Here is a 12,509-nt window from a genome sequence, read left to right on the forward strand (position 1 = left end):
TGCCATTACTTTGGCTTAGGAGAAAATGATCCTGAAAGATCTAGGTAGTTTTAATGGCTCTTTGTGAACCTCAGATGTAACTGAATCATTTTCTAGATTAAAGAAATGCCGATCAAGGTATATATGGGTAGATAATCAATTGATGAAGGCAAATAATCTTATGGAAGCATTTACTATTTATCTTTGATACAGCTCTTTTAAACAGACTGATTAATTCCCTTCATGATTTCACCCTGGAAAGCACAAACTATTTTGTTCTTTGTCATTGTTGTATGACATTCCATTTGGCAGTCAGCTTATTTTTAGCCAGACTATCAAAGTATTTTTCAACTGGACTGCCACTGCACTTGAACTTGGAATCTTGCAACCTGAGGAACTGCACTGGGGAAAAGAAGAATCTTCTAACAAATGGGAAATTATAAATCCAGACCAACCCAAACTTGTACTGGTAATTATTCTTACATCTTTAAATGTAATATAGTTCAATAGTTGTTCTATATAGTTAACATTTCACTGGAGTATCTGCTAATTTTTACAAGAGGATAAGACAACATATTATATGAAAGTGTTAAGAAGATTATCTGAACTCAAATTACTTTTCTCTGAAAGATCTTTAGAAAAAAACAGAAAATTTCTTATAATTTTCTGTCTCTACTAGTTCCTAGGTATAATGTTATAGAAAAAAATTTGGAATACTGTTGAATATAGGGATTTTAGGATTACATCTTAAGTATCTAGTATTTAAAACCTAAAAACTCTTGTCTAGCAACTAGAGATTGCTATAATTATAATGCAATAAAATCAAATTAAATAAGTCAAATATATTCTTCTATGTAAATATATTATCCAATATCAAATGGGTTCTTAATTACTGCGATTCAATATGATTGCATTTTAAATATAAACATCTGCATTTTAAACTCACAATCAGTAATTTAAATTAAGTATTGTATAATTCAGAGTGAAAAACAGAGTTTTAATCGCTTGTATGTTATGATCTGTGTCTACATTTTGCAAAGCAGAGCTATGAATCAATCCCTTTTGTTTTTCTTTACTAGATGAATGGAAGAAGAAAGTCAGTGAATCTTATGTTATTGTCATAGAAAGATTAGAAGATGACCTGCGGATCAAAGAAAAAGAACTTACAGAACTAAGGCATATATTTGGGTAAAGTTGTCAAGAGTTATTATTTCTCTGTATAAGTGTCTTCATTGTTGATCTAGTTTTTAGGTATATCTGTGTTTAAAAACACAACCCATATAACCGCCTATGTTAACCTTAGAATATAAGGTTATCTCTTCCTGCCCGTTCATATAGCCCCTAAAATGCAAATATCTTATCTCCTTAAAATATGCCTTGCCTGTTCCCATCACTAAAGTTTAAAGAGAAAAGAACCTAAAGGCTAGCCTTTGAATACAAACTGTTGCTGATCTGAATAATCTTCTCTAGAATTAGATCATTCTTGTGAGCCATGCCAGCAACAAACAGTAAGACTTCTCTTCCCAAATGGTGGTAGAATATTGGCCACATTTTTCTTTTTGGACTACTAGAGAACTCCAATTTTAACAAACCTTTCGGTCTCTTGACATTGAAATGCTGTCCGTTAATGAAACTGTGTATCATTCTGCCCCTGAACAATCATATACCAATGTGTAATATTGGCTTCAGGCTTTCAGTGGGTTTTGTTCCATGATAACAAGATAAAAATAATCTGGCATATTGTCGCAACCTTGTAAGAAACAAAATGTTCAGAAAAGAGGGACAGAGCCCTTATATACACAAGCAACCTTTTGGAGAAATTGAATCTTGGCATTGAGAAACGATGTATTTTGGGGAGTCAATTTAATTTAGCTGCCTGACTGAGGAAAAGTTCCACGAAGGCCAATTAGCCATGCTCACTTACAGCTGTGTTATTCATGTAATGCACTGATAACAAAGAACTCTAACCATTTTACTTGGAAAATAAGTGTAAAGCAATGACCACATGACATATTTTTCAAAAGAAATTTCAGATATAGTAAACATACAAAGCTCACATAACTGGCAAATAAAGTTACCCATGTATAATATAGTTTATATAAAATTTGTCAGTGGGTTAATAAGGCCTTCATAAGTGTTCAATTTGTGGTTTGAGAAGTAGTTAATTTTCCCTGTTATTTAGCCCAAAATGATTAACTCAGCTTTGACACTCATGGTGAGATACACTGGGATGACTTTTGCAAGTATTATCATATGCTCACTTATGGAAAAACATTTGAAAGTCCTGGAGATGTGACTGGCACTTTGGTATAATAGATTTATACATGCATATTAATTTTGTTGGAAAAGAGCTATGAATGTAGAACTTAATCATAAACCCTCTAGCTCTTATTGACAGATAAATATGCTGAATGAAATGTGATTAAATTGGAGATTTTCCTCAACTTTATAAAGTTAAAATCTCATGTATTTGTTGTTATTTTTTAAATTTGGGAAGTATTATGCAAATATGTCAAGGCTAATTTAAACAGACATATCCTTTTAAGGATTAAGCTTGAAATGTACTTTTTTCTCTTACCACATCAACAACAAGCAGCTGTTTCTGCAGGTCCTACTGTAGCTGGATTTATTGTGCCAGCTATATTCAAGGTGTTATTCCAGACACATCAAATATAAACCATTATTTAATCCTCACCATGACCCTGTGTGATAGATAATATTACTCCTGGTGGATAATAAAGTAAGGAGCAGAGACGTTGGATCTTGTCAAGGTCATATGGTCAGTAAGCACTGGAACTGTGAATTTTAACAAGGTCTCCCCAGCTTCCTAGTACATGCTGATTCTTGCTCCCAGAGTTTCACAATCTGGTTGAAGGGAAAGGCATATATAAATAACTCACAGAAGACAGCCTATGACAAGTGCTAAGTGGAAGAAAAAACAAGATGGCTTTCAAATACAAAAAAAGAAGGTTTGTTGTCTTGATTTATTCATTGGTTTTGTAAAGCATTCCAGATAAAAGGCATAGTTGAGTAAAGATATATAGGCAAGAATGGATGAGTTCCATGGAAAGTCTACTGGTAGCAAGAAAACTTAATGTCTTGACCATTTTACCTAAGCTGAGTAAGAAAGCTGTGTCAGTCAGCATAAGGATTTTGCAAACAAAGTTTTAAATCCAGTTTCTTTTATTTACAAGCAATGTATCTTTGGGTATATTACTTAATCTCCTTGAGGCTCATTTTCATCTGTAAAATGAGGTTAATAATAACGACCTTACAGGACATTTGAAAAATGATGTCAAATGCTGAGTACAGGGCCTAACGCACAGTAAACATTGAATAACTGGAGGTTTCTATTATCATGATTGATTGGGTAAATAAGGGCAGTTTGAAAGACTGAAGACTTTATTACCAAGTGGGAGTAACAAATAGTTTATTCAAAGTTAAGAAGTGAGAAAGTTAGGATAAAGTGTTTTTATGTCAAGAGGATGTTTTCAAAAATAAAAATGTAAAATGCTAGAACAATTCAAAATGGTGCCAAAATCTGAAATATAACTTTTAAAGATTGTGATCAAGAGGGATTTGAAGAATTTTCAGACTAGAGTATTAGAAGGCTCATCAAAATTGATGTCAAATTCCCTGAGAATAATGGTAGGGCATTTTGAGGAGAGGCAGACTGGTAGCCTGGTGCTGAAGCCATCAAAGAACCTACACATATGTCCCATTAGCCAGAAGTGATAATGATGTGGCTGAGGAGAGGATTACCCACAGCCTAGAATCATGTTTCTCCAAGGCCTAAGGACCTCCTGCAGTAAAATAGCCAGCAGTTCTTGCAAAAATTTTAGAGTCCATGATTCTACCCCATATCAGATGAATTAGAATCTCTGGGGATGATTTCCAGAGACCTGAATTTTTAACAAGCTCCCCAGGTAATACTTTTGCATACTAAAAATGATACTTCAGCTAAAGTTAGAAAACTACACTTCTAGAAAGATACCTAAGTTGCACTGAGAACTCTGTCTGTGGTGATATGGGTGAAGCGATGAGGAATATGAAAACAGAAAGCAGGCAACTAGTATGGTCTACAGATAGTCAAGGGAGCAAACAAACAAACAAACAGAACCGGAGTACTCTGCTTTGTCTGCTTCCATCAAGGCAGATAGCATCACGGGGAAAGAAAGTCAATCCTGCCTAGGGTAGAGTTCTCAGGATTTTCTTTTCTCTAGAATAAAATGATGGGTGACAAGGAAAGAAAAGAATGGAGTATTGAGAATATAAATTGTCTTATTCATTGGCTTACACACCAAAATTTTAAGAGTAGTTGGGAAGTTTAAACATAATATTGTATGAGATCACATTTAATCGAGTATCTAGGACATTTTAGGTGTTAAATCTTAGAATCTTTCTTTCTCATCTTTATTCATGCTGTATGTGATGTAAGAAATACTTCTGTGAAGGACAACTGTGTAATGCTGCTTGACATCAGGCTTCCTCTAAACAGGTAGATAAAAGGAAAACTGTATAAGGTGCCTAAAAAGAAGCATTTAATACTAGAGTCATAGATAACTAGTGTAAACATAGATTTGCCTGGGTTATTTTTTTGCAGCTTTTTTGGTTGTTTTCATTTGTTGACAAGTTTCTTTATAGCATTCATGGTAGATACTAATTCCATTCATTAAAAGAGATTTTCTACATCATAAAGCAAGACTTATGTCACCTCAAATACACAATCTCCTGGTATAGCTTTCACCCACAATATAGTACAGAACAATATAAATACTAAACTTAAAAAAGACAAAAAGAACTAAACCATTATCTTGCTTATGCCAATTTATAGCAGCTTTGAAAAAAGAGCTTGCTATGGGAAAGAAGAGGAATGGAAATTGAATGTTCCCTCACCTTCCACAATAAAGTTGAATTCACTCATAATTTTGAACATTTGTTGAGATAATAGAGGAGAGACTGGAAAAAAATGAGGAAATAGAGAAGGCAGAAGAAGGAAAGACAGAAGTGGTACACTGGAGTACATTGTGTGGTTATTTCCTCCTCTTTGCTCTCTCTGATGTTTATGTTTATCAATATAATAGCACTTACTACCTGGTGTTGTCTTTATTCATTTTACAGGTCTGTCTAACCACTAGTATACGTGCTCACTAAAGGCAGCTTCTTTGTCTGCTTAGCTTTATTTATATTTGTATGTATTTGTAATAGCTATTTGGATAGCACTTGAAAGGAAAACAAATTAACAACTTAGTGCTTACCATATGCCAGGCATGCTACTAGGTATTTTAATATGCATTAGCTCAGGTAATTGTAAATGTATATATGTAAGGTGCTTTGAGCTCGGTGACTGGCACATGGTAAACACTCAAAAATGTTAGCTAAAAACTAATCGTCATTATTTATGTTCACATCCTTCTGGAGTAGGTATTGCGCTTGCCATTTTATACATGAAGAAAATAAGGCCAATCAAATTAACCTGGCTTGAGCCAGGTTACACAACTTGTGCAGTTGTACAGGGATTCCACCCATCTGTACTTCACTTCAAAATGTATGATCTTCATGATCTTAGTTCTCAAACTAGGAAGGGGAAAGGAGTATGGATAAGAATTATCTTTGAAAACTTTTCACCTACCCCGTGCCACTCTACAAGTTTGCTATGTCCTGTGTACTAGAACTGTCCCTGCATGTGGGAGTGGAAGAATACATTTTACACTCCCACTCCCACACCTTGGTGATACACGGACCCTTACATGATCTTTGAAAACCACTTACATGATGGGTCTCCACGTGCAACTTTTAAAAGGCTTCCAATTAAATTATTTTGTTTCAATGTTTTTAAATCTTTAGAAATTTTAGAACTATGCTTTTCTGATTTCATTGTCAAGCCTACTTTTAATCTGCTTAATCTGTAATATGTCTATGAAGAGATTCCAAAGAAGTTATAATTTTTCAGTGCTATGGCTTTTCAACATAATCAGAAAAACCCTATTTTTTCTCATTTTTAATCTCATTTTGGCATTGAGTAGATATACCTTGGTCAATAATGCTAATATCTCACTTTGAAATTGATTAGGTTTAATAAATAAAAATAGTCAAGAGGATGCTCTGTTCCATGGGAAAGCAGTTGCAATATTTAGAAGAACTGAAAAAGAAAAAAAACGAAGGAGGTTTTCTGAGATGTACCTTCCTGCTTATTTTCTCCCTGAAAAGTTCCTCTGGACCCAGCTGCAGTCCACCATACTTATGCTCCAAATGAAATATCTTCCAAAAACCTACTTTTTCAGAACTATAACCAATTATGAAAATTAGCTATTATAAAATAAATAGCTCCAGAAACATCACAGACTGACCTTACCAAAGGAGAGTGAAATTCTCTATCAAGGTGCTAAGTAGAGTATTGAGGGAGTAAATTCCATCTTAAAAAAAATAAAATTGAGTGAAAGGATTATTTGGTATGTTTGATAAGTGCATTGTGTTAATTAGCAATGAAACAGAAAACAACAACAAAAAGACCTCAAACCAAAAAGCAGAGAATTCACATTGTCCCAAGACTGTCTACCTCTCTATTTCTTTTCTTGCTTGTCTAGGTAAAACTAGCTAAGTAATAGTTTTACAGGAATATCTTGTAAAAAACCTTGAAGCAGCCTGATGTCAAACACTCTTTCTGTCCCTGTCTCTGTCTCTTTCTCTCTAGCTTAGTGCGTCACTCGCTCTCACTATCTCTCCCCCTTTTATCCTTCCTCTATTCTTCCCTCCTATCCCATACTGCCTCCATCTTCCCTTTCACTTTCCTATCCCCCTTCTCAAATGCAAAGCAAAACAATAAAAAAGTTAAAATAATATCAGTGCTTTAGTAAAAATAGTTATTATAGCAGCTAGTATTTATAAAAGTCTTACAAGATCTAACCCATTTAAACCTCACAATAACCCTATGATATAATAATTATTATTGTAGCAGTTTTATCATCCTTAATTATTCTTACCCTGCCACTGTATCTCAATAATTGTTTATTGTATGAATGAAAGAATGAATATGCTTCATATTGTTAGTTTGCAGATTTGACCTGGAAGATACTGGACAAATATGTTTCTGGATATTTCTTGGAGATATATCTTGGGAACAGATCTTATTGATGATTCTTCTGTTTTTATTGTTTGGGGGGAAACCAGCAGCAGCCATCAAGAACTGCACAAGAAGTTACAACCAGCCATTTGAAACCTAAATTATCAATTTTGGAAACTAGATGATCCATAACAAATTTTTTACCTTCTTTCTACTTTCTTAGCCTTTACCTACATTTCAGCCAATGAATTAATTTAAGAAATGTATCTACCTATCTGAATATTTTGGCTTTGGCCAAGTGTTCAAATGTTACATTTTAATAAGTTTCCATTTGTGAACATGTCAGATATCTTCTTGAAAGGATGAGGTCATGAGAAGTTTAATTGGATCACAAAACTGCATACTTTTCTGGATAAAAAGTAAAGGCTAAGAAAAGAGTTCATTATGCTACAAGAAAGAAAGTAACCTTTGTGCCCAAAACTACCATTTTTAATGATGAAGGACAGAATTTACTATTAGAAATATATTCATATAGTGACTTCATTTTAATTAGGAACTTCATTCATGCACCAGCAAGCACTGTGAACTCATTAGGATATGTTAAGTTACAGTATGGCATGGCAGGTGATAAAAAATGTAAGGGAAAATTAAAAAATAAATTGAGCTTAGGATATTAGAATACATAAGTGATGCTCAATTGGCAGTGAATTTGACACATACAGTTCCTTTAGAAGAGGCAAAAGAAGAGAAAATATCTCCCCTAGGAATGATTGCTTTAAAATCTTGAATATTTTAATTGCATGTATCAAACATTTGACAGGAACATTTGACTAGAAGTTAACAGGAAGTTAGAATTAGGGTTCAAGTATAGCCCCAAAGTAACTCTCATTTAAAAAAAATTACATTCCAGTTATTAAAGTTAAGATAAAAATTTTACTGTTAAAATTGCACTTAACTGCCAAACACTGTGGGAGTCTATTCTCTGTTTATTCATTTTGTTGGCATTAATAGAAGTTGCATGAGTTCAGGGAAAATAGAATTCAAGAGGAAAATAAAAGTAAGAGACTACAGCTCAGTTTTGACAAGGAGCTATTTAGGACTGTATACTGATTTACTTATGAATGGTCAAATCTAGTGTAAAATTCAGTAAGTTAAAGAATGATTGTTGAATAAAAAGTCTCTAATATAATTCATACTTTCAGTCTTATTTATGTAAACAATATACATTCATTTAGTGTTTTTTTTTTAAATAAAGCAATGGACTTTATCACCTTATTTTTCTGTTTATTCAGTGTTTACTTTCTTTGCAAAGCTTCTTGGAGCATTAGAGATCAGGACTAATGCTAAGGTCAATTGCAGGATTCTCTCTATTGTGTGTGTTCCCAAGACTGACACACTTAAACGATCCAGGAATTAGTGAACAGTTCCTATCAAGTAGACTGTTGAAAACAACCTGAAATGAGCATTAAGAACACAGGTGGTGCACACAGTTGGGTGTTCAGTAGGTGTTGTGCCAGACTGATTGAATATATCATCAAAGTTAGAACTTGGAAAAAGAAAGCAATTGAGTCTACCTTCTCAATAAAATGATTTTCAGCACAACCTCTTTTTCCTTTGATTTTGTTGTTCTTTTAATATCTCCAGTGTTGAAAATGCCTTCCCCATAGTAATGATGCTGCTGGACTTGTATTACAAAACTGTGATTCTAGTAGTTGCTCTGAATCACTGATAGGTGCTAGGTGTCACAACAGTGAACCTGGTCAAAATAGGGAAATTTTACAGGTTGTGAAATGTGAGAGGTCAAAGAAGGTCAAACTTGGTTTGAAAATTGTGCTAAAGTTCTCTCAAGACTTAGACTACCAAAGGAAAGTTGTACATTCACAGTAAACTTGCTAAAAATAGTAATGATAATGTATCATGTACCAAGTACTATAGTAAGCACTTGATTTCATTTTTCTTCACAACACAATGTCATATGAATCATTTTAATAATTTTATAACTGAAGAAAGTGAAACTTGAGGAGGTTAAATAACTTGCCCATATTGGAGAAAAAGAAAAAAAAAAAAAAGCACTACTTAAAGACAGGAACAGGATAGGATTTCAGTCCTGGTGTGAATACAAGGCCCAAGATTTAAGAAGTACCTGCACTGCTGAAATGATTTTTTCCACTTTTAAAACATCAAAACATGGTAGGTATTGCTGTATAATATTAAAGATACACATTGAAAAACTAATTTTTCTCAAGGGTTTATTGCTACAGAGGAGCTCTCAAGCTTTATCTTCTTTCAGTATTGGCCATTCAGTTTGTTATAGTTAGCTCAAAAGAAAGTGTCAATACTTCCTTCTCTCTTTTTCTCTTAGGCTGAAGGTTGTATAGTTCTTTACATTTAACAGAAAGCTTCCCTCTCCTGCCCCACTCCAATACTTTGTTTTCTGTCTTGTGTTCTTATTGTGTGTTTCATTTGCTATATAATGGAAGGACCAAGGAAGAAAAGCCAAAGCAGCTCAGAGCTTCTGAATCACTGTCAATCAACATCTTCAATTGCTAGTTTTCTAGTAAAGAAACAGTTTTCTTTTCCTTTTTATTTATGGACACTAATTTCCTATAAACTTTAAGAGAGAAATCCAATCTACCTAGCTTTAAAAGCAGAGTTCAGCTCTTCAGAAAACCTGTACTATTTGAAATCATAATCATGGAGAAGACCTCTGTGAATGCATTTCCAAGTTGGGCTACTGAGTGCACTTTGTTTAGTAGTACCTATCAGTTGAATTTCTCCAAGACATCTATAATACACCTGGCTTTGAGAATTTAGATGTCTGGCTCAGGCAAAGGCCACATATTTCCAAGAACCATATTATTTGGTAAAGTTTCTGTTCATACCATGAAATAGCTATACCATTTACAATTAGGCTCCTTTGGTAGACATTTTAAATAGTGGTATTTTCATCAGAATTTTTGTTTGTTTGCATTGTTCATTGAGCTGAGGAAGGTGCAGATAGAAGTGAGTTAAATTCTTAACTATTTTTCCTGAAATCCTGGGCTCCTTGCTATATTATATTAGCAACATTTGTAAAAATGATTTGGTGTTCATTGTACTTCAACGTGTGGCATTCCAAAGCAAGTTGAGGTATATTTCTCAATGTGAGTAACCATGTCTGTGGACTTTGCTACTGGGAAGTTGAACATGGAAAGCAAGAAAGTGAAGAGGGTGAGAAAGTTCTGCAATATTCCCATGTCTGTGAAAACAAACCACTGGACTTGCCATTTCTAATTAAAGCATTTCAGTGAAATCCTTCAAAATCCCTGGAATTAGAGGCTTCTCTTTTTAGCAGCACCCTGGAGAATAGCACCTTTTCTTTTTCTGTTTTAAAATTTCAGTAGCTTTTGAAGTTCTTAACTAGGTGCTTTGATGATAATGTTCTGAATTTATAGTACCTTTCAAGTGTAAGTACTTTACAAATGATATGGAAGGCTCATTCACCAAAGACTTTGCTATCTCACTAAAGCTGCTGGAGATTTAAATAGGGAGGAGGCAGCTTGAAATTAACCTGGGAGGCCAAAGATATGATCTCATTTCTACTGAAAAATGTCCTGGGAGTACCAGTGACCTCAAAAGGTCGAGAATTTTAGCTTTACATTTTTTTCAAAGGCTACCTAGGGCTCTCTAGGGCCCTCCTGGGGCAATGGTCTTTGTTCAAAGGCAAGGATTTCATTAATTGAATCACTAACACTACTACTCTTCTCACCTGGGACTGTATCATAGTACCTTATCAGAGTTTAGATCTTCTTTATCTGTGAAATCTGACCCAGCCAGAGTACAAGGAAACTTTGCTTCAGGCAGAATTTGTAATACATTGGGACTGTATTCCTTTCTCCAGTCTCTTATCAAATGCTACCTTTTTGGTTTTTTTTCTTTTTGGAGAGAATTTCTTGAATTTCTCCCTAAATATTATATAAGGTTTTGATTGTGAGAGAAATGGGTTTATTTTCAAATACCTGTGTTTTCTACTTATACACAAATTTTAATTCATTAAGGTGCCCTGAAAAATTCAAATTATATGTAGAACATAGAACTTGTATGATAGTCTTTAATTTAAACTTGGTCTCTCAAACTTTTAATATTATTTTCTCACAATTTTAGTTATTATTCATCTAGAGGTATACTCAAAATTCTTTTCTCTAGGTACAAAAGAATCCTAGAAAAGATATATTTCTGAATTTGTAGTAACAGGATTCCCTATTATAATTTTTCAAATGAAAAATGATAAACTAAAAGCTGAAATTTGTAATCATCTGTAAAATATTTTTTTTCAGTTCTGATGATGCCTTCAGTAAAGTCAATTTAAATTACCGCACAGAAAATGGCCTGTCTCTACTTCATTTATGTTGCATTTGTGGAGGTGAGTGCTTGGAACTCAATACTTTATAAGCTGGCTATATGTATATATGGTCAGTGATTTGAACTGCTTAATAGTCAGCAAGAGAATTCTATTCATACCTAATTTTCTCTTTTGCTTTTCCCCTAGAACCCTGATAACCTTTAGCTGAAGAAGTAACTAACTACCAGGCAGATATTACAATTGATTTAGCTCTGAATTTAAGTTTTATTGTGCTCCTACCTTGAATCAAGTTAGCTTGGGGGAAAAAAAAAGTATGTTTCAGTATTGGGCACGCCAGTCACGGATTAGGTTAAATTCAGAAGCACTTAAAGCATTTCCCAAAATATCATCAAGCAATTGCTTCACAGTCTGTAGTAAGATATGTGGAAGGTAATAAATGCCAAAGATAAAATCCCAAAGTGAAGATTGATCAAAGTGAAGACTAAGAGTTTAATTTCGCTCATATCTTGTTATGTTTGGTTCATTAATATACCCCAAGCACCTAGGATGGTGCCTGGCTTATAGTAGGTACTCAGTAAATTTACTGAATTAGTGAATGAATAGTTTTTTGTTAATCCAAACTAGTATCCTTTGAACTCAGTTTTTAAAAGAACACTAATGTATAGTATTGACACTAAACATATCCCTTAACCACTCCTCCCAAACAGACCCTACTTAACAGATCTTCTTCCCAAATTTAAACACACCTTCCCAACCTTAGTCATTTTCTCCAGATTTCTCTGATCTAAATAATCTCCATTGCTAATGATGTTCTGATGAATCCTGCACAGCTAGATTTCTATCTAAGCTTTTTCACAGTTTACTAGGGTGAATTTTTTCATGTTTTAATGTTTTAAAACATGATGAGAGCACCAAATAAAAAATGTAACCCAAATGCATTAAAATATACAGCACTGATACAAAGTTTTATAAATGTAGTAGAAATGTTCACTACTAAGTAAGGCTGTCAATTAACAGAAAACTTTAAAAACGGCCTCCAGAACAGCAGTCTGACATTTTCATACATCAGTGTGATACTTATCATTAAGTTAAAGAGAGATTTTTAAGTCACTTAGTCTGTCCCCA

The 12,509-nt window shown here is 33.9% G+C and overlaps 1 protein-coding gene across 6 annotated transcripts in view; it reads left to right on the forward strand.

The window, feature by feature from the left end:
- The first annotated feature begins 306 nt into the window (after nucleotides 1-306).
- Nucleotides 307-12,509, forward strand: part of TNNI3K (TNNI3 interacting kinase) — a 288,508-nt gene continuing 276,305 nt past the window's right edge. For 2 of the 6 annotated variants that reach the window (XM_007182926.2, XM_007182930.2), the window contains exons 1-3: nucleotides 312-448; nucleotides 1,059-1,167; nucleotides 11,359-11,444. In XM_007182926.2, the coding sequence (XP_007182988.1) occupies nucleotides 409-448; nucleotides 1,059-1,167; nucleotides 11,359-11,444 (235 nt within the window). In that variant the 5' untranslated portion in view covers nucleotides 312-408. Of the gene's footprint in view, nucleotides 449-1,058; nucleotides 1,168-11,358; nucleotides 11,445-12,509 lie in introns of all 6 variants that reach the window. The other 4 variants (XM_007182931.3, XM_007182928.2, XM_007182927.2 and 1 more) reach the window with 4 other exon arrangements.

The sequence above is a fragment of the Balaenoptera acutorostrata genome, chromosome 1 (assembly GCF_949987535.1).
Source record: "Balaenoptera acutorostrata chromosome 1, mBalAcu1.1, whole genome shotgun sequence".
Taxonomy (NCBI): Eukaryota; Metazoa; Chordata; class Mammalia; order Artiodactyla; family Balaenopteridae; genus Balaenoptera; species Balaenoptera acutorostrata.